The sequence below is a fragment of the Paroedura picta genome, chromosome 16, assembly GCF_049243985.1.
Source record: "Paroedura picta isolate Pp20150507F chromosome 16, Ppicta_v3.0, whole genome shotgun sequence".
NCBI classification, from domain to species: Eukaryota; Metazoa; Chordata; class Lepidosauria; order Squamata; family Gekkonidae; genus Paroedura; species Paroedura picta.
The window spans coordinates 17,267,750-17,287,598 of NC_135384.1; the positions used below are offsets into that span (position 1 = coordinate 17,267,750).

Below are 19,849 nucleotides of genomic sequence, written 5' to 3' on the forward strand. Positions count from 1 at the left end.
TTTCATCGTTGCCACGCTCCCCCCGAGTGAAAAAAAAAATCCCCCCCCTCACGGGCCCGATTTTCGGCCGAAAACAGTGTAAAAAATAAAGGGAAAATACATCAGCAAATGGGCTTCTCTGTTGTTTGTGCTTAGTGACTGTAAAGAGCTCTGGGGAGGGACTGCAGCCGGGGAAGCCTCACTGGGTAAACGAAGGCTTGCCGGTGCGTTGATCTCCGCTTGCTCGGAGAAAAAAAAATGGCGATCGCTTCGCCGGAAGATCAGAGGAGAGAGCCAGGGGGAGGGACTTTGTAGAAACCACAACAATGGTAACGCACAGAACTTTCCCGCTAGTGTTGCAGATTGGTTGTAGGAGTGTAGCGCTTTCCGGAGGGTGAATCCACTTTTGGGGATTTCCCTGAAAGCGCTACAAGGAAGCGCTTTTTGCGGATCAGTTTCAGGTGTGTGGCAGATTGTCAACGACGTTGTGCATAATGGCAAAACTGTAGTGATTTCAATTGGCAACCATTGTGCGATTTTGAAGGAGTGCGAAAAGCCCCCCAGAACTCCCCTTTCCCACTTTTGGGGAGAATGTCCAGGGAGTACACAAAGCTGCATTGGGACCGGGGGGTGAGGGAGTCCCCACCCCCACCCAGAGCTTGGGGGAAGGAGACCGGCTGACTGAGCTGAGGGCACTGGGGTGAATGTTCGTTTTTCACAAAGAAGAGGCTCTCTCTCATGAGCAAAGGAGGTTTAGGTGGTCCTGATTTAACTGAGAGGCCTCGGAGAGTGTCTGTGAATAAAGATGACCCCCACCCATCTTGTTTTGTGCTGCAGCAACTCACATCCTTCCTTGCAGTACTCAATGAGGTAGCCGTCAATGCCCCCTGCACCGATGCGATCTGGAGCGCGCCATTTCAGTGTGGCCGTGGTGTCTGTTACGTCCTCCAGGGTGAGGTGGAGTGGCTCGCTGGTGGGGGCTGCGGATGGATACAAAAACATGAATTGCAAATGCATCATACTGACTGGTCCCCATGGACAATGTCACACCCTTTGGTATGCCTCTGGTACCAAAAGTCTTGCAATTCTGTGCTTTCCAGGAAAAACTCAGCCCCCTTTCCCAGTTGCAGTTCCTCCTCTCTCTTTGTCTGCTGTTTTGAATTGTTTGCAGAAGGATCAAACTGGAGGACAGAATGAACCTGCCCTTGCCACCTTCCGTTTCCATCGATCCACTGTCCATCCCACGTACTTCCACACCCCAGTCTGATTTCCATCAGCCACCCTCGCCCTCTCACCAATCGGCATGAAAGGTTTGGTGTTCAGGCTGGGCTGCGAGACTCCAATGGCGTTGACCGCAAAGACACGCATCTCATAAAGGCACCCCTCAATCATCTTGGTAGACTCGTAGGTCGTCTCTGTGTACACCTCAAAATTCAGCTTCATCCAGCGCATGCTTCCTTTCTTTTTACGCTCCATCAGGTACCCTGACGAACACATACACAAGAGAAGTGACGGGTTCAGGTGGGTAGTCACGCTGGTCTGGAGAAGTGTGCTTGCCCGTAAAAGCTTTTACCAGGGGCAGATTCAAATGAGCAGCCGTGTTGGTCTGAAGTAGCACCATAAAATCAGAGTCCAGGAGCCCCTTTAAGACCAACAAAGATTAGAATCGTAGAATCATAGAATCATAGAGTTGGGCGGGGCCATACAGGCCATCTAGTCCAACCCCCTGCTCAACGCAGGATCAGCCCAAAGCATCCTAAAGCATCCAAGAAATGCTTTAGGCGTGAGGTTATTCATGGCGTGAGCTTTTGAGTGCAAGCAGTCTTCCTCAGACTAAGAACTGATGGTGGCACGAACTTGAAGTTCTTAGTCTGACGAAGAGTGCTTGCACTCGAAAGCTCACGCCTTGAATAAATATTTGTTGGTCTTAAAGGTGCTCCTGGACTCTGATTTTATTATACCAGGAGTAGTCAAACTCCGGCCTTCCAGTTGTCCAGTTGTCCAGCATTCGCTGGCAGGGGCTCATGGGAATGGTAGTCCACGGACATCTGGAGGGCTGCAGTTTGACTACCCCTGGCTTATACCTTGAATAAAACCTGGCTGGTCTTAACGGTGTCATTAGACTTGGACTTGATTCTACAAGACCAATGAGGGATGGGAAAAGATACCACCTTCGGCTAGTTTCCTCTGCCAGGGGTTGACATGGTTGTATCCTGCCCCATTGCCAGGGGATTTCTGGGTGTTTCTAGTTGCTATCTCAGTCGCTTATGTGTTGGAGAGGAACTCTGCCCTACGCAAGGCAACAGGTTTGTGAAATGGACAAGTAGGTGCCGATCACTTTCATTCCCCCCAAGAAGCCAGAGATGGAAGGCAAAGCCTTCAAGGAAAGATGGATTGGAAAAAACCTTAAAACATTCAGGAAGTGAAACGGGCCATGAGGAACAGGTAGGCTTGCACGACTATATTTTAATGGGTGACATCATAGATAATGGAAGGAAGCACTGGGGCGAGTGGCTACATGCACGTCTTTGGCCATGCTCAAAACAATTAAGAAAAGAAGCCCTCCAGACTGTGGGGGACAAGTGACTCTCTAACAGCCATGACATGGGGATTGATATATTTATTTGAAAGAGCTACATAATCAGGAGTCAGTGTAAGGACGTACTCACACAGTGTTCACCACATTCGAAATCTGGAGTGGGGTGAGGAAAGCTCCCTCTAGAGCAGGGTCAGTCAAACTGCGGCCCTCCAGATGTCCATGGACTACAATTCCCATGAGCCCCTGCCAGCATTCGCTGGCAGGGGCTCATGGGAATTGTAGTCCATGGACATCTGGAGGACCACAGGTTGACTACCCCTGCTGTAAGCCACCTCTGTGCATTTCTATCGCAACAGGACAAAGTTTGAGTCCAGTGGCACCTTTAAGACCAACAAAGTTTAATTCTGGGTATAAATGTTCATGTATAGCCATACCCATGAAGGCTTACACCCAGAATTAAACTCTGATGTTAAAAGTGCCTCTGGCTTAAACTTTTTCCCTATCACTTCAGACCAACTTGGCCACCTACCTGAATCTTCTGTCACAACAGTTGCTCAATGCTAATTAGGCTCAAAATTAATCTGATCCACAGTGTTCACTGGAAGCTCTCACCAGTCACTGGCATCCCACCATCGTATTTCGGTGGCTCCCACACCAAAATGGCCCAGTCCTCGCCCACCTTTGTGATGTGTGCGGCTTCTGGAGGATCAGGAACGTCTGCCAAGGACAAGGAGAGATCATCAGGAAGAGAAACCCTGGGCCCATTCCGCACACATAGGATAATGCACTTTCAATGTGCTTTGGCAGCTGGATTGTCCTGTGCGGAACAGGAAAATCTATTTCGAAAGTGCATTGGAAGTGCATTATCTATTGTGTGCAAAATAGGCCCTGGACAGCATCCCATCTGTCCCTCACACTCCTCCGGACAGGTTACTCACCCACGACCTTGACATGGAGGCTGGCCGAGTCCTCACCCACTGGGTTGGTCACCTTGATGGTGTAACTCCCTTCGTCAAAGCGCTCAGCACTTTCTATCACAAAGCTGCTGAGTTCGTTCCGCTCTTCCACACGAACCCGGCCCTCTGTGTCGGTAAAGACCTGACGGATCAGGAAGAATAGCCAGGAACAGATTTAAACATTTGCCAAGCCAAAAGTAAGTTATACAACGCAGGATCAAGATTCCCAATACCAGGGGTTTGGTCAGAAATCAGAAAATATTGGGTGGGATCCAGTCAGATGTTCTGGAAGAAGAAGAAGAAGAAGAAGAAGAAGAAGAAGAAGAAGAAGAAGAAGAAGAAGAAGAAGAAGAAGAAGAAGAAGAAGAAGAGTCGGTTCTTATATGCCGCTTATCCCTACCCGAAGGAGGCTCAAAGCTGCTTACAGTCACCTTCCCATTCCTCTCCCCACAACAGACACCCTGTGGGGTGGGTGAGGCTGAGAGAGCCCTGATATCACTGCTCGGTCAGAACAGCTTTATCAGTGCCATGGCGAGCCCAAGGTCACCCAGCTGGTTGCATGTGGGGGAGCGCAGAATCGAACCTGACATGCCAGGTTAGAAGTCTGCATACCTAACCACTACACCAAACTGGCTGCATCTTGCTCAGTTCAACTTTTTATGATTGCCCCACTGCACATGACTTTGGCCCACACAGGTCCCTGGATCCCCATTATAGACTTCTTAGCGGTCAAAGACAACTCCTTCTTCACTTTTTTGCCAGCAAAAAGTCCCTTTGGACTTTATATTTTTAAAATCCTGCAGTTAACAAAACCGGGCTGTATCCTGGGGTGCATGGCATCACTTTTTTGTTTTGTTATACAGGTTTCCTGTTGTTTGCCTTGCTTGTAGCTTGGACCACACTATTTGCTTTACATTCTTTGTTGTGTGCCTGAGTCCCCCAGCAAGGCACCAGGAGGCGTTCCAGTGCCAGGGCTGGACTCACCTGGAAGATCTGGGATTGCTCCACCTGGACCAGCCGGCAGACAATGAGGGGCAATCGGATCCCTGGGATGATTCACTCCCGGGTCTGAGCCTGGAGCCAGCTCAGTTGGGGATGTTGCAGGGTTCAGGTTCTTCCTTGTCAATCCAGTCTAGTCTGGAGGGGTTGCCAGAGTGTCAAAGGCAGAGCCGGTGAGCGGATTCGACTGCTCACCGTTGCAGCACGAGGCTGACAGTTTGCTGTCAGGCGCGAGGGCACGTATATGAGGGCCTTTCATCCGCTGAGGATTAAGCACAGCTGTGAGCTGATAAAAGTGACCAAAGGGCCAACCCAGATGGCATTTAAGGTGCAACAGTTCATCAGCCCCTTCGAGGGAGCAACTTTCACACTCCTTGACAGTCCGCTTGGACTCCTGTTGCCTATGAGGCTATGGTGAAGCTCTGCTGGACTGAACTCCTGGATTTCGACCTTGGACTGCTTGTCAGTTTTGCATCTTGTCTCTCCGTCCTGTTGGCTCTTGGACCCTGCACTTCACAAGCCAGCTCAGCGTAGCTCCAGCCCCAGCCTGCCAGCCCCAGATACCTTCTCCCTGCCTGCCCGCCTGCCTGTCTACCTTCCTGGCTTCTTTCAGAACTTTCACTTGGTAGCAACTTCTGATTTTCTGCTTGGACTTTGTGTTACTCAATTTTACTTGCTTGCTCCCAAGGTCAACTACAGATTGGGTTTAAACTCTGGCGCTAGGCATGTGTTTTGGCAGTGGCCACCCAGCCACAATGTAGAGACTCAGACCAAGTACAGGCCGGCACCCACACAGTGCATTGGCCTTTCTAACTGCATTGCCTTCAGATTCTGTAAGGTGCTCTCACAAGGTGAGTGTTGCGGATAGAGGAGGGAAGGTGATCATGAGTCACGGTGAAACTCGGGAAACTCGAGAAAAACGGGATACAAAAAAACGACTCTTCTTCTTGAGTCGGAACAAAAAGGGCAGAGTGCCAATGAAGAAGATCAAAGCGACACCTACCACATCGCCCCTCATCCAGGTGGCAACAGGGGCCGGTTCCCCAGTGATGGGCACATCAAAGCGCAGCTTATTCCCTGCAACCACCACTATGGTATTTTCCTGGCTTTTTCCAGAACAATCCAGGTGGATCTTGGGGGGCTCTAGAGAAAGCAGAAAGGATGGCAACGTCAAACTGTGGGCAACCCTCTCCTTTACATGACTGCAGCCACTACAACAGGCTTTTTCAGCCAGGCCTTTGTGAATGCTGGGGTTTCTGGAAGCCTTTCCCAAATGGGTGCGAGTTAATTAATTTTTTATATATTTTTTAAATTTTGTTAAAATGTCTCAGCTGATATGACCATATATGGTCACATTGACCCCCAATGGCCAGTGCTGAGCATGGAGGGGGTGGGGAGGGGAGGGGTCCCAGGTAGGCGTGTCCACAGCTCTGCTTCCCAACCCTATTCTGAACATGGCACCCACTTGGGGTATTTCTTGACGCCTAAAGGATGATTCAGGGTTTCTCAATGGCAAAAAGGAGCCCAAAGGTCTCCCAGCTTTTTCCAGCCTAGGGGCACCTTTGGAATTCTGACCCAACATGGTGGGCATAGCCACAAAGTGGTTCCTACAGAATGGCTGTGACAGAAGGCATAGCCAGCCACAAAATGGCGGTGACAGCTGACCTTTAGTCACTCAGTGACAATCCTGGTGCTTTGGAGACAGCTTCTGACAAAGCAACTTTTTAAACCATCTAAACAGCCAACAAAATTTCCAATGGCCAGTCAGAAGCCTTGCTGGGCAGAGGTTCTACTTGGCCCCACCCCCTCCTAAAAATGCCTGACAGGCTCCAGGAAAGGTGACGGTGGGCACTACATTGGGGACCCCTGCGCTGGCCAATATACCACATAGGGTCTTCAAGAACAGGAAGGAGGTATAGGAGAGATGGTTCTGCCATGCTACTGGACAAAGGGAGCAGCCCGCCTGCTTTGCTGCAGCACTTAAGAGATATCTCAGGTTTCCCCTTTCCCCTGCTGTCATCCCACAAGGGAAATCTGCCCAGAACTCACCTTGTTTAGGGACATATTCAATCTTGATTTCTAGAAGTAGAAGAGGAAAAAAAATGAAGAAAAGCAATTAACATCTGCAGCAATGTTTGCTGCCTCCCTCCCATGGTGCAATGACCTTCCCAAAACAGCAGTGCCCTTGCGAGAACTGAGAAAACGCCCCGCCATTTAGAGGTCAAATATCTAGGAGGCCAACCCATCTGCATGCCACTGAGCAAGGCATGCAGCGTCCATGACTGGTGTGGAGTCTTGACAAACTATTGCAAAAAAAAGACACACATACAAAAACGGTTTCTAATCCCTTTTGCTATATTCTGTCTTTACACTCCCAAGCCCAGATCCCTGCACACAAGCCCTGAATAGACATTTCCTTTAAAAAGTATGTGGGGAACAAGTGTTGGGTTGGAACCAACCAGCTCTTTCTCTCTGGCCTGTCTTCAGTCCCTATCTCACATGGATTTTCTCCATTTAGGCCCCATGATCTCCAGCATGGACTTTATGGTTTGTCAGAGGGAACCAGGAGATGACCTGTCCGGATCCAACCGATTAGCTTTCAGCCACCCACACTACAAGAGCATCTCCATCACATGCCACACGTTCAAGGTTCGTCTAGGCAGGACGGGCAACCAAAAGTGTGGGTGGCAGAGTGCTCCTAAGGGAATGCCTATTCTGGCAATGAATGGGGGAAAGGTGCCTGGGCAGACAGCAAGGCAGGTTCGTGGGCAGGGAAATGACATCAGTGGGCACTGCTAGAAGCCTGGGCCCCTGGCAGCTACCCTTGCCCCTGCTTGAGGGTCACCAGTCCAGGCACAGGTACAGAGTCTGCTGATTTATGGAAGGGGGGGGGGATTCCAGGGTCCTGCAAGGATCAGCAGACTTTCTTAAGGAAGCCCTTCCCCTCACTGACCCAGGAAGTTGAGTTTGGCAGATAACGAGATCGCATATCCATCAGGGACAAATGTATAGTCTCCTTCATCTTCTGGTCTCACGTCATCGATGACGAGCTTGTGGAACCTGCCAAACAAAAATATGTAGTACTAGAAAAAAAGCAAATGGAGGACAAGAATGTGCAGGTTTCCATTAGAGTTTTGCCAGGTCCCTGAGAAATATCCTGCCCTGGAATGCCTCACCAAGATGCTAAGAGATAGTGGCAGCTCAAGGCCACTTAACAGTGGCACCCAAGGGTAGGGGTGCCAGCTCTGGGTTGGGAAATGCCTGGATACCGTGGGGAGGGGGCAGGGAGGGACTCAGCAGAGTAGAATGCTATGGAGTCTGCCTTCCAAAGCTGCCATTTTCTCCAGGAGAATGGATCTCTGTCACCTGGAGATGAACTATAACTCCAGGGGATCCCCAGGTTCCATCTGGGGACTGGCATCCCTATCCAAAGGGGATTTACACCTGGACAAGCCCAATGATTCCAAAGGACCTAAAGAATGTAACTGTCCTCAGGATGGCACCATTAAATTAGATCCAAACCCAAACAAGGATCTGAAGCTGGATTTCATTCATCCAAATGCAACAATTCAGGCAGCACAACACTCAGCAGACTCAGGAACAATTCTGGATTAAAGAAGCACCTGCTCCGTGTGAACCAATCTCCCCCTCCCCGTGTTCAATGACAAACCCATCTTTCCCTTCCCTCTGGGCTCACCTGCCCTTGTGAGAAATGGTGATGCGTTTGCTGGGCCGGACCTCGATTCCGTTCTTGTACCATTTGCCGGTCACCTTCTCATCGGACACCTCACATTTGAAGACGGCCTGTTCGGCAGCTTTGACCGTAAGGTCAGCAATATCCTGAAGGACCTCAAGCTGTTTGTCTGGGAGGTGAGAGAAATGGACAGATCCCATCTGGGTCAGTCTCCAGATCCCTTTGGGAGCCCTTCTGCGCCCCGCCCTGAGAGTCCCCACGGACCTTCAACCACCAGGTCTGCCTCTGAATTGCCACCGTTGGTCAGGATCTGGTAGCGACCAGCATCTTCTTTGGTGGCCTCGTTGATAATGAGGATGTGTTTCTTGCCATCCTTCTTGAAACGGTACTTGAAAGCATCCTCCCGAGTCAGCTCCACACCATTCTTCTTCCTGGTGGGTGAGAAAAAGATCCAGGCTGTAGTCTGCACAGGGCTTTCCCAGATCGACTAAATCCCTGCAATCTACACTGAATTCAATTTCCATTTTGATTTTGGGCACTTTAGATTTTTCCTCTGCAACATGCATGATTGATTCGTGGTGACCCTACCTTTCCCTGAAGTGGATATAAACTTCAATATTTCAAAAACCACCATGAGTAAATGTGCAGACTTTTGCTTTTTTCAAATTAACTCACTGCTCCGTGCCTTGGAGCAAAGCAGTCTTCCCTGATTGGCCAGGGCATCAGTTCAAAGACTTCCTGGTTCCTGATTGCAAGGCTTGTCTTAAAGTGACTGCTCTCCAGAAGCCCTAACTTTTCTCAGCAGGGATTTGCCTCTTGTTATTTCATAGAATCATAGAATCACAGAATCATAGAGTTGGAAGGGGCCATACAGGCCATCTAGTCCAACCCCCTGCTCAACACAGGATCAGCCCTAAGCATCCTAAAGCATCCAAGAAAAGTGTGTATCCAACCTTTGCTTGTAGACTGCCAGTGAGGGGGAGCTCACCACCTCCTTCGGCAGCCTATTCCACTGCTGAACTACTCTGACTGTGAAATTTTTTTTCCTGATATCTCGCCTATATCGTTGTACTTGAAGTTTAAACCCATTATTGCGTGTCCTCTCCTCTGCAGCCAACAGAAACAGCATCCTGCCCTCCTCCAAGTGACAACCTTTCAAATACTTAAAGACGGCTATCATGTCCCCTCTCAACCTCCTTTTCTCCAGGCTGAACATTCCCAAGTCCCTCAACCTATCTTCATAGGGCTTGGTCCCTTATTTCCTCCTCCTCTGCTGTCTCCAATCCTCTCCCACTCCCCATTCAAGAAAAGAAAGAGGCTCCTGCTGCAACTGGCACCCTTCCCCATTCTGAGCTTCCCCAATCAAGTGCAAAACACTTTCCGTTTCAATTGGAGGTAGAGGGGGGGAGGACTAGAGGAAGACCTGAGTTCAAATCAACCTGAATTCAGCAGGATCCACAACAGAAAAAACAAAGTAAGTATAGAATCAGGCCAGGACTCTGTTTTGATGGAAACACTAAGATCTTAGGAGACAGAGAGAATGCACCACCTCTATCAGATAAGAATAAGAAATTAACAGTGGCTAAATTTGAATGGTTGGCTTCTAGATTTAGAAGTTTCTGGATTAATTGAGGAAATAAATTATTCCATTTTATTTTTTTGATCTATTTTTCTGCTGGGTTTCTAAAAATGTATTTTATCCATATTTTATTCAAGTCACTATTAATATTTTTACCATTTTATATTTATTGTAGTACTGTGAAATGTTGTATCGTGGAATCCGTTTTTATTTGTTGGTCTTGAATAGTAATAATCATCCATTCAAGCCAGGTAGATAGTGGCATGTCCACGAGGCAAGTCAGGGACAGCAGAAACCATAAGTCTTCCTAAGCTCACAATGGGCATCCCCACCCAGTAAGCAGGTTGATATATTATTGTATTAGGTTGCTCCATGGATAGTTGTGTTTAATAAAGAAGCTTCTTCAAACTGGCAGAGAGCCAGTTTGGTGCAGTGGTTAGGAGTGCGGACTTCTAATCTGGCATGCCGGGTTCGATTCTGCACTTCCCCACATGCAGTCAGCTGGGTGACTTTGGGCTTGACACAGCACTGAGAAAGCTGTTCTGACCGAGCAGTGATATCACTGTTGTGGGGAGAGGAAAGGGAAGGCGACAGTAAGCTGCTTTGAGCCTCCTTCAGGTAGGGACAAGCGGCATATAAGAACCAACTCTTCTTCTTCTTCTTCTTCTTCTTCTTCTTCTTCTTCTTCTTCTTCTTCTCCTTCTCCTTCTCCTTCTCCTTCTTCTTCTTCTTCTTCTCCTTCTCCTTCTCCTTCTCCTTCTCCTTCTCCTTCTCCTCCTTCTTCTTCTTCTTCTTCTTCTTCTTCTTCTTCTCCTTCTCCTTCTCCTTCTCCTTCTCCTTCTCCTTCTTCTTCTTCTTCTTCTTCTTCTCCTTCTCCTTCTCCTTCTCCTTCTCCTTCTCCTTCTTCTTCTTCTTCTTCTTCATTACCCAAAACAGAAAGGGCTTTTATGGGTTCCAACAACACCTGGCGGCCAACTGGAAACCAGTGGCATTCATAGAATCATAGAGTTGGAAGGGGCCGTACAGTAAAGGGACCAGAATTAACTGTCCGAAAGGCGGGATGCGCCGACGCCGATGCCAGGATTTTCCTACCCAAAGCTGGCAACCAAGTGGGGGCCCCAGCCTGCCCCTCGATTGTATGAGTCATAGCAGCCAGAGGGCAAGCGGCTGCCTCCCCGGCTTGGCCTCCTCCATGGCCATTTCCTCTGCCCTCTTCGCTTCCTGCCAGCAGAGCTCCTGCAAGGAGGAGGAAGGGTCCTGATCGGGATCCCCGGAAGGGGCAGCACCAGATGCACCGCCCAGGCGCCTCTGGACCAGGAGGCAGCCCGACGGGGAGGTGCGCACCTGGGCCAACCTGGAAGGCGATCCGCGCACGAGGCTGCATGGAGACCTACCCCCCCAGCCAGCAGTGGCGGCAGCGAGGGCGCCCCCTCCTCACCCCCCCCCCCGCCCTCCGATTAACTCCTCCTGCCCGGAACTCACTGGGTTGTGCCTCCGTGTGCGCCCCGCCTCTGGGGAGAAGACCTGGCACGCCTCCCTCACAGCTGCCTTCCTCGCTTGCCTCACTGCCATCCCCGCCCATAGGGAGGGTGCGAGTGGAAGCCCCGGAAGGGACACACCTCCTTCCTTCCCTCCCGGCCTCCGAGTGAGTCGCGGGACATTTAGTGACCTCGGAGGGACACGGGGCATTTGGCCCAGAGGCGGGGCGGTCCCATGAGATTCCAGTCGGCCTAAAGCATCCATGATAAATATTTGCTTAAAGACCAGCACTGAGGGGGAGTTCACCACCTCCTTGGCAGCAGATTCCACTGCTGGACTTCTCTAACTATTTGCAGTTTTTCCTGCTATCTAGCCTGTACCATTCTACACATAGTGCAAAACCACTACTGGCGATCCTATCCTCTGCTCCCAACAGAAACCACTATTAGGCCTACGAAGGAAGGCTGAAGGGAACACCTACGCCTGAGAGGGGTTTGTTTGGGGCATGGAAGTAGAAGCAAGAGAAAGGTAGGGCAAGCCACTTACCATATCACTTGGGCTCCCTCCTCAGACACTTCAGCTTCCATCTCAACTTTGTCCCCGACATATACCTGCTGGTCATCCAGGCCCACGCTAACCACAACAGGAGGTTCTAGGGGCAGAACAGTAGATCAGCTGGGGCAAACAGCAGCCCCAAACACTCCCTTCCTACTCACCTGTCCCTCCACCTTTTCCTTCTGCTAGCCCACACCATTTTACCCCGCCACGAGTCATCGCAAACCCACCCTGCCCTCACCTTTGACAAAGACCTCCGTGAAGCTCCTCTCTTCCCCAGCCACACATTCATAAGCCGCGTCATCGGCCAACGAGGCTTTGGTGATGGTCAGGATGCGCTTCTTGCCCACGTTCTCAAAGATGTACCTGCCACAAACAGGAAAAGCCACATGCAGTTGGGCCACAGAGACACGGAACCAGGTGTCATCACTCCCAGCTGCTTCCAAACCTCCCGTCTCAGAGATCCCACCCATCTTCTAAGGATGCCAGTCTTCAGATAGGTCCTGGGGATCCCCCAGAATTACAACTCATGTCCAGACTATAGAGATGAGTTTCCCTAGAGAGGCTTTGCAGGAGGACTCTATGGCATCACACCCCATTGAGGTCCTTGTTTCCCCCAGGCTTCACCCACAAGTCTCTTGGAGCGTCCTTCTTGAATCTGTAAATCCTACTGCCAGATCCCCTGCTAAAGGCCGGGGGGGGGGGGGCAGCAACCCTCCCGTCTTTAGATAGGCCAGCCCTTTTCAGACTCACTTGCCACTTGGCTTGATCACTTGCCCATTCTTCATCCATTTGATAGCCAGGTCTGGATCACTCAGCTCCACCCACATCTTAATTTTGTGTCCCTTGTCAACTTGGTACGCAGGGTCCAATTTTGTCATGAAAGCTGCAAAAAGGGATGAGGAACTTGGGGTCCAAAATCCTTTCAAACTTTGCAACTTGCCACCTCTCCCTTTCCCACCCCCATCGGCAGCTGCAGTTGTCGCCTCGCAGCCTATTGGTGGTACGAGCCCCCCGGGTCACGCTCTTGGCATCTGTCAGGGTGAAGGCTCTTTCAGTCCTAGCCCCACCCCAGTGAAATGCCCTCGCAGATAAGACCCAGGGCCTGGGGAGTCTTCCTAGGTTCTGCACAGCTTGTAGGCTGAACTTTTCCCAGTTAAGTTTATTGGGGGGGGGGGTAATGCTGGATCCACCACGATCAGTTGTGTATTGTTTGTTTCTTATACTTTGCTCCAGTCAGAAGAGAGGGGACAACATAATGCCACAGTCATGATATTATAGGGGAGTTGATTACTATTTCATTTAGAAAATGTATACGCTGCCTCTCCATAGACCTGCTCAAGGCAGCTTTCAGCCAGTGCTCATTATTATCAATCCAGATGGGTAGCTGTGTTGGTCTGAAGCAACAGAACAAAGTTTTAGTCCAGTAGCAACTTTAAGACCAACAAGGTTTTATTTCGTGTATAAGCTTTCATGTGCATGCACACTTCTTCAGATTGATTCCTTGTATCTGAGAAAGTGTGCATGCACATGAAAGTTTATACCCAGAATAAAAATGCGTTAAACCCAATGGTGCCACTGGACTCAAGCTGTGTTCAGTAATTAGTATAATAATTATAACAACAATTAACTGTTTTTCTACAAACAATTTCCCCAGTTTAATGTCCCCTCCCCAACGGCACCCTCCCGCACCATGGACTGCGTTCCAAATCCAAAACCAGAGGAGAACTCGATTTCTGGCCTTCTTGCGGAGAACTTGGGTGTCTTGGCTCACCTGCACTCTTCTTGATCTCCACCTTGGCTTTCTTCAGTCTTTTCAGCATGCCGCGCAGGTCAGTGACTCCGTACTGGAAGGCAATGCGTTCATATTCGCTCTTCTTGGTCACGCCTTTCAGCATTTCCCAGATCTCTGGGGGGATTCCCATATCGTCATCGTCATCCTTCTTTTTCTTCTTCTCTTCCTCTTGTCCCTCTCTTTGGGGAATGACAGGAAAAAATCACTTTTACTGGAGCCTGCCAGATAGCCAGTGTTCCTTCCCTCCCCCCGCCCCCCGTGGTCCGTGCTCACAGTGGTGGACAACAAGCTGCCTGCTTTCACCAACCCCGTCCTCATGTACGATTTACAGAGAACTCTCTTGAGCAGCGTCAAGTCAAGCCTCCCTCCTCGGACCTAGCCAATCAAACCTTCCCACTGGATCACAAGGAAGTTGCAAGGAACCATGTGAAAAACAGGAAGACGTTGAATTTAGTCAACGTGGGTATGGCTCCAATTACTGATCACAAAATAATTTCCATCATGGTATTGCCCTTTCTGCCACATGGAGATCTGAGGGACTGAGAACACAGCACTCAAAGAGGAGGTGAAGGTAAGAAGAACCTTTGCACTGTTCACCATTGCTGTTCTCAGCCCCTGATTGGTTTCCTGATTGGCCTTCCTGTCTCCAGAATAAACACAGTGCCAAAAATCTATTGCCAGCAAAGCAGAACTCCCCTTCTGCCTCCTTGCTCAGAACCACATACTCTTGTCCTACAGGTGGTCGAGGTCCATGGTGCCAAACCACAAGTGGAAATGTAGCTTAGTTCTGCAAGAGGAGCTTAGGGATCTCGTGAGGAAGATGTAATTCCTGCCCCTCTGTACCTGAACTCCTACCCTGGAATAGCTACCAACCTATGCTCGAAATTTCCAAGCCTAATAGATCTTGCATAATGCAATTCAGTTCCAAGATAAGGATCCACACCACAGTTGGTCTTGGCCCACTGGATATGTACAGTCCAGATAATATACTTGATCTTATCCAGAAGGCTGAGTAGCTAGATGTTCAGTCCTGCCCACAGCTGTTCTGGAGGGCCACTCTAAGAAAACCCCTTTATCATAGAGACTCTGTCCCTGTGCCAGCAGCCTGACAGAAACAAGTGAACATGTATTATTAGACTGTTCTATTTATAATGCCATCAGAGGCAATTTAATTCAGCCAGTATTAGACAGACAAGACTTCCTTCAAAGGAAAAAGTCAAGAAACTTCTTAATGATGAAAACAGACAAATGACTCTCTCCTGCTATTAAATTGCATACTATATACAAAGGGCAGAAAGTATCTCCTCCAACCTAATTAAATACTACAATGATTTCATATTTTGCAAATGTTTTAATTATGAGTTTTAATCAAACCTAATTTTTATACCTGTCAATTTTTCTGTATTTCAAACAATTTTCTGTCTTCAAACTTTTTTTTTCAGTTTTTACTGATATTTTAAAGGTACGTTTAAAGTTTGATCTGAATTACCATAAATAAAATTTGATTTGATTTGATGTGCAGTCATGTTTATTTTGCAAAGTTTTGCGTTGAATTTAGAAATGAAAGTGCTTATGGTAATATAAATAGAGTCTAATGGCATCTTAAAGATTTTATTCCAGCATAAGCTTTCATAAACTAGAATACCCTTATTTCTACTGCAACAGACTAACATGGCTACTTCCCTGGAATTATCAGGATATTATAAAACTTCACTTCCTCCAACATGTATGTAATCAGCAGGGGAGATGGATTATTATTATTATTATTGTTATTATTATTATTATTTAGACAAGAAGGAAACTTGAAGTGTCTTACAACATTTCCCCTTTCCTACATTTTATCTTCACAACAACCCTGTAAGGTAGTTTAGGCTGAGAGCATGTAAATGACTCAAGGATGCCCTGCAAGTTTCCATGACAGAGCAAGAGTGGAACAACCCAGTCAGACGTGCTAACCACTACACCATATTGGTCTCCTAAGCATCTCTTAAGGTAGAGTGCCTTCTTTGCAAGGAGAAGATCTCAGCCTCAGTCCTGGACATTCCCCATTATGGGATCTCAGAGGTCAACTGATAGGAAAAGATTCCCACTGCAGCCAGCACCACTCACCTCTTCTTCAGCAGCCCACTGAAGTCGAGCTCCCCTGCAACTTCATCTTTGGCATTTTCCCCTCCTCTGCAAGAAGAAATCGAAACAAACTTCACTCCACAGCTACCTGCTGGGATGGCTCAAGGACCCAGAGAATGAGGAGCACTGTCCATAATCGTAGGGCGCATGCATGCCTCAAGCCTATCCTAACTCAAATCAAAGATCCACCCACCAAAACAGTCCTTCCCAAACTTTCTGGTATTGTGATCCACAAGTCCAAATTGACTTTGTATGGTAACCCATTTAGGGCTGGCCCAAGCTTTTGGGCGTCCTAAGCAAACTATAGTCATGACCTGGGCTATTTCTGCACACATTAGATAATGCACTTTCAATGCACTTAGAAGTCCATCTGCAAAAGCAGCCTGAAAGTGCACTATCCAAGGTATGTGGAATAAGCCCTGGGTACCCCAGCATAGCCCAATCCCACCAGGTCTCAGAAGCCAAGCAGGGTTGGCCCTGGCAAGTATTTGCATGGAGATCTCCAAGGAATACCAGGGTCATGAAACAAAGGCTCTCTCTTGCCTTGAAAACCCTACAGCAGGGGTAGTCAAACTGCGGCCCTCCAGATGTCCATGGACTACAATTCCCATGAGCTCCTGCCAGCTGTTGCTGGCAGGGGCTCATGGGAATTGTAGTCCATGGACATCTGGAGGGCCGCAGTTTGACTACCCCTGCCCTACAGGGTACATCAACTGTGACTTGATGGTATCAAAAAGCAAAAAAAGAGCAAACAATGACCTTTTAGTACAGCATTCTATTTTCTATGGATCCCCACCAGATATTTTTGAGAAACCAACAAATATCACACAAAGGGTGCAGCTGCCCCCATGAAAAACCCCAAGCTACTGGCAGTTCCTGGACCAGAACCAGAGTCTGAGGGTGCCTGTCTGGGATGCCTCTGGGTAGAAGAGACGTGCAAAGATGACAGATGGTGCCGAAAACGTTGGCATTTCAAACTCAGTGCAGGGCTTCTCCCCCGGCAGGTAGGGGGCAAGGAGGTGCCGCAGGGGGCTGGGCAAGAGGTTAGGCTGTGCCAAGACAGAGCCCAGGTAGTCACAGACGTGCTCTCCAACAATCCCCTCCCTTTCAGCTATTATCACGATGGTACGAGTTGCTGGGCAGCTTCCCCCCCTCCCTCACCATAGTCACACAGAAGGAGGGGGAGGCGGGAATGTGAGAAACTGGCAAGGAGGAAAGAAAGGGAAGGGTGCAAAGGGCAGGAGAGGGAGAGGGAGAACTGTCCTGTGGGTCCCAGCCCACAAGGCGGGGGATCCTGCTCTAACTGCAGGCACTCACGTTCTCTTGAAAGCTTGCAGCACATTCCCGGTATCATCTGTCCTTGGTGCTGGAAGAGAAGAATGCAAATGTATGAACCCTGCCCATTGTTTCATTGAGAAAAGGAAACCTCCAAGGGTAAAGAATGATGTAAGGAAGTGTTGTCAAAGACCAAGATCAAGATAATTCATGCGATGGTATTCACCATTACTATGTACAGATTTAAAAGTTGGACAGTGAAGGAGGCTGAGAGGATAGGAAAGCCAGCCCCCATGTGGACCTGAGGCGCTGGTCTGCGTTGCTGGACATTTTCTTCGGCATGGTGCAGATGTACGGAATCTCAGTGGTCATTCAACTTGATGGCAATGATCTCCCTGCCGTGCCTCCCTTGGAGTTGGCCTCATCTATCAGGCGGGACCTGCTCATCATTCAACAGCGGTGCCCATATTTGCACTCTTTTGTGGGCTGTGTTGCCAAAGCGGCAGTCTTGAAGGGTCTCAGGTTGACCTTCGGAAGTTGGACTTGGCAAGAAACAAGCTATGCAAGGTGGTGGCTAAGGGATGCGTTTCCAGCTGGTTCTCAATCATCTGGCATCCAGACACTGCTTTGGGCTGCAGGCGAAGTGCAGAAAGGATGGGGTGGACTTGTCGAGGCATGGACGTGTGGCTCAACAATGTCCACTCTGGGTTGTTGGGGTTGGCTGCCTGATGAACATTGGTGGGAGCAGGGCTGGGGTATGACGCTCTGTGGCAATTTGGAAGGGGGAGAATCCTTTGCTGTGGAGCCTGGGACTGTGAGCGGGGGCCTCCATAAGAGGCTGGGAGCACTCTGAGCAACAGCACCCCTCCAATTGGAAGGAGCTGCCTCGCTGTGTGGGTGACAGTGGGTGCCCTAATAGAGGCTGACGCCCGTAGGGCCTCCACCAATACCATCCTCCTGTGGACCCAGCAGGCCTGGCAGTTCTGGGGAGCTTGACCTGGGGTGTCACTCGGTCCCCGAAGAGGCAACCTGCTGGTGTGGGGGGGGGGCTCATTTGGTCAGCTGGCCACTTGGAAGACTGATCTGCCCCCTGGCATTTGTTGATACTCATGAACATAACAATAAAGCTGAGGCCAGAAATTATGCCTCTGTGCAGCCTGGAAATGCCATCTTGCACGGTAAATGCGGTCGCTGACTCAGCTGGTACAGAGTGCCCAAAGTGATTACCCCCCCCCATTTCTGGGAAATTTAAGTTATTTTCATCCCGCTAGTTACCAGCCTCATGAACAGGAACTGCCAGAATCAACCTCTAGAGCAGGGGTAGTCAAACTGCGGCCCTCCAGATGTCCATGGACTACAATTCCCAGGAGCCCCTGCCAGCATATGCTGGCAGGGGCTCCTGGGAATTGTAGTCCATGGACATCTGGAGGGCCGCAGTTTGACTACCCCTGCTCTAGAGTGTCTTGAATATTTAGCAAAGTAGAGACAAAGTACAGGGTGCTTGAATCAATATTATCTTCCACACCTCACCAAATAACCAACCCCAAATGCAGCTGTCCATAATCGAGGAAAGAAAGAAAGGCAGCTCCAGAGCTGAAAGCCACCAAGAGTACCTCTCAGTGTGTGGTTATTCGTGTTCCACCTCTGAAGAGCACACAAAAACCTGACATTAGGTCAGTTAGAAGATGCAGACTCTCAAATGTGGAGTGTGACATTTAAGGGTTCAGAGGGAACACTCCCGATCCTACCTTCCACGTCAATGTTGAAGGGGCAGCTGTCAAACTTGTCCTTGGCTTTCACCTCGCAGCGATAATCCCCCCGGTCTCCAGCCACCACTTTGCCAATCTTCATCTCATAGCTGTAAACCTTGTGGGGAAAGCAAAGAAGAAGCAAGGGGATAATTAGTAGCAGTTTTGGTCTATAATGGAGGTTGTTGCTGAAAAGAGGGAAGAATCAAATGTTGCAAGGGAAACTGGTGGAGTTCCAAATGCCTTAATGTAACATTGGGGGGGGGCAGACCCTTGCAAGGGAGAATCGCCAACAGCTGGAGAGAGCTTGCCCCATACACTAGTTTTCCTAGGCAGCTTTTAATTATTATGTTTCTGCAGCTGGGCTCTGAAACTGGACAGGCCAGATGAAGTAAGGGGAGAATCAGGAGTTAGATCCCACCGCTAGTCCTCCCCAGCACAGGTGTCCCACCTTCACATTCCCGTCATGTCACTAAATGTGGAGTTGGACTGCACATTTTTTAAAATGTATTCACTCATTCACCCCCAGTGGAGACCCAAAAGAACTTGAATAGTTCTTTTCTCCATTTTTATCCCTGTTACAGTCCCGTGGGGTAGGTTAGGCTGAAAGTGTTTGACTGGCCCAAGGCTTCCTTGGCATGTTTGCTCTCAATGGGCTAATAAAGGCAGGATTCTGCTTTGGATCCCTGTGTGAGTGCTGCAAAGATGACCACTTCCAGACCCAGCACCTGGAAGACCAGGATCCTGTGGACTTCTATGCAGGAAAGGGATGTACCTCAAAGGCCTGTAAATTTCCTGATGCCCCACATTGGCTGCTTCACCCTCCTGTTTTGTCCCCAGTATCTAGCACAGACGTAGTCAAACTGCGGCCCTCCATATGTCCAAGGACTACAATTCCCATGAGCCCTTGAGGAAAAATATTGACGGGAAAGGCTGAGGTACAGGCAAGAGTCTTTTCGACATTAATGGGAATGCAATTCAGAAGTGGTGGTTTGTGTGTGTGCCTGCACATGTCTGTGCATGCCCACATGCAGAATGACCTAGAAAGTGCTTTCCCACAAATTGTGGCATTATTCCCCTCTTCCACTTCAGCAACCCCACAGCTCCCCCATTCTTTCCACTGC

The 19,849-nt window shown here is 49.2% G+C and overlaps 1 protein-coding gene across 2 annotated transcripts in view; it reads right to left on the reverse strand.

Annotated features, from left to right (window-relative positions):
• The window catches only part of MYBPC2 (myosin binding protein C2), an 84,514-nt gene that overhangs the window by 19,925 nt on the left and 44,740 nt on the right, over positions 1 to 19,849 (reverse strand). For both annotated transcript variants that reach the window (XM_077314300.1, XM_077314301.1), the window contains 16 exons: positions 18,726 to 18,843; positions 17,020 to 17,068; positions 15,685 to 15,750; positions 13,555 to 13,754; positions 12,534 to 12,666; positions 12,022 to 12,146; positions 11,772 to 11,877; positions 8,432 to 8,598; positions 8,171 to 8,336; positions 7,427 to 7,533; positions 6,523 to 6,552; positions 5,477 to 5,616; positions 3,457 to 3,616; positions 3,131 to 3,235; positions 1,275 to 1,463; positions 825 to 959 (listed from right to left, as the gene is read on the reverse strand). In XM_077314300.1, the coding sequence (XP_077170415.1) occupies positions 825 to 959; positions 1,275 to 1,463; positions 3,131 to 3,235; positions 3,457 to 3,616; positions 5,477 to 5,616; positions 6,523 to 6,552; positions 7,427 to 7,533; positions 8,171 to 8,336; positions 8,432 to 8,598; positions 11,772 to 11,877; positions 12,022 to 12,146; positions 12,534 to 12,666; positions 13,555 to 13,754; positions 15,685 to 15,750; positions 17,020 to 17,068; positions 18,726 to 18,843 (1,996 nt within the window). The remainder of the gene's footprint in view (positions 1 to 824; positions 960 to 1,274; positions 1,464 to 3,130; positions 3,236 to 3,456; positions 3,617 to 5,476; positions 5,617 to 6,522; positions 6,553 to 7,426; positions 7,534 to 8,170; positions 8,337 to 8,431; positions 8,599 to 11,771; positions 11,878 to 12,021; positions 12,147 to 12,533; positions 12,667 to 13,554; positions 13,755 to 15,684; positions 15,751 to 17,019; positions 17,069 to 18,725; positions 18,844 to 19,849) is intronic.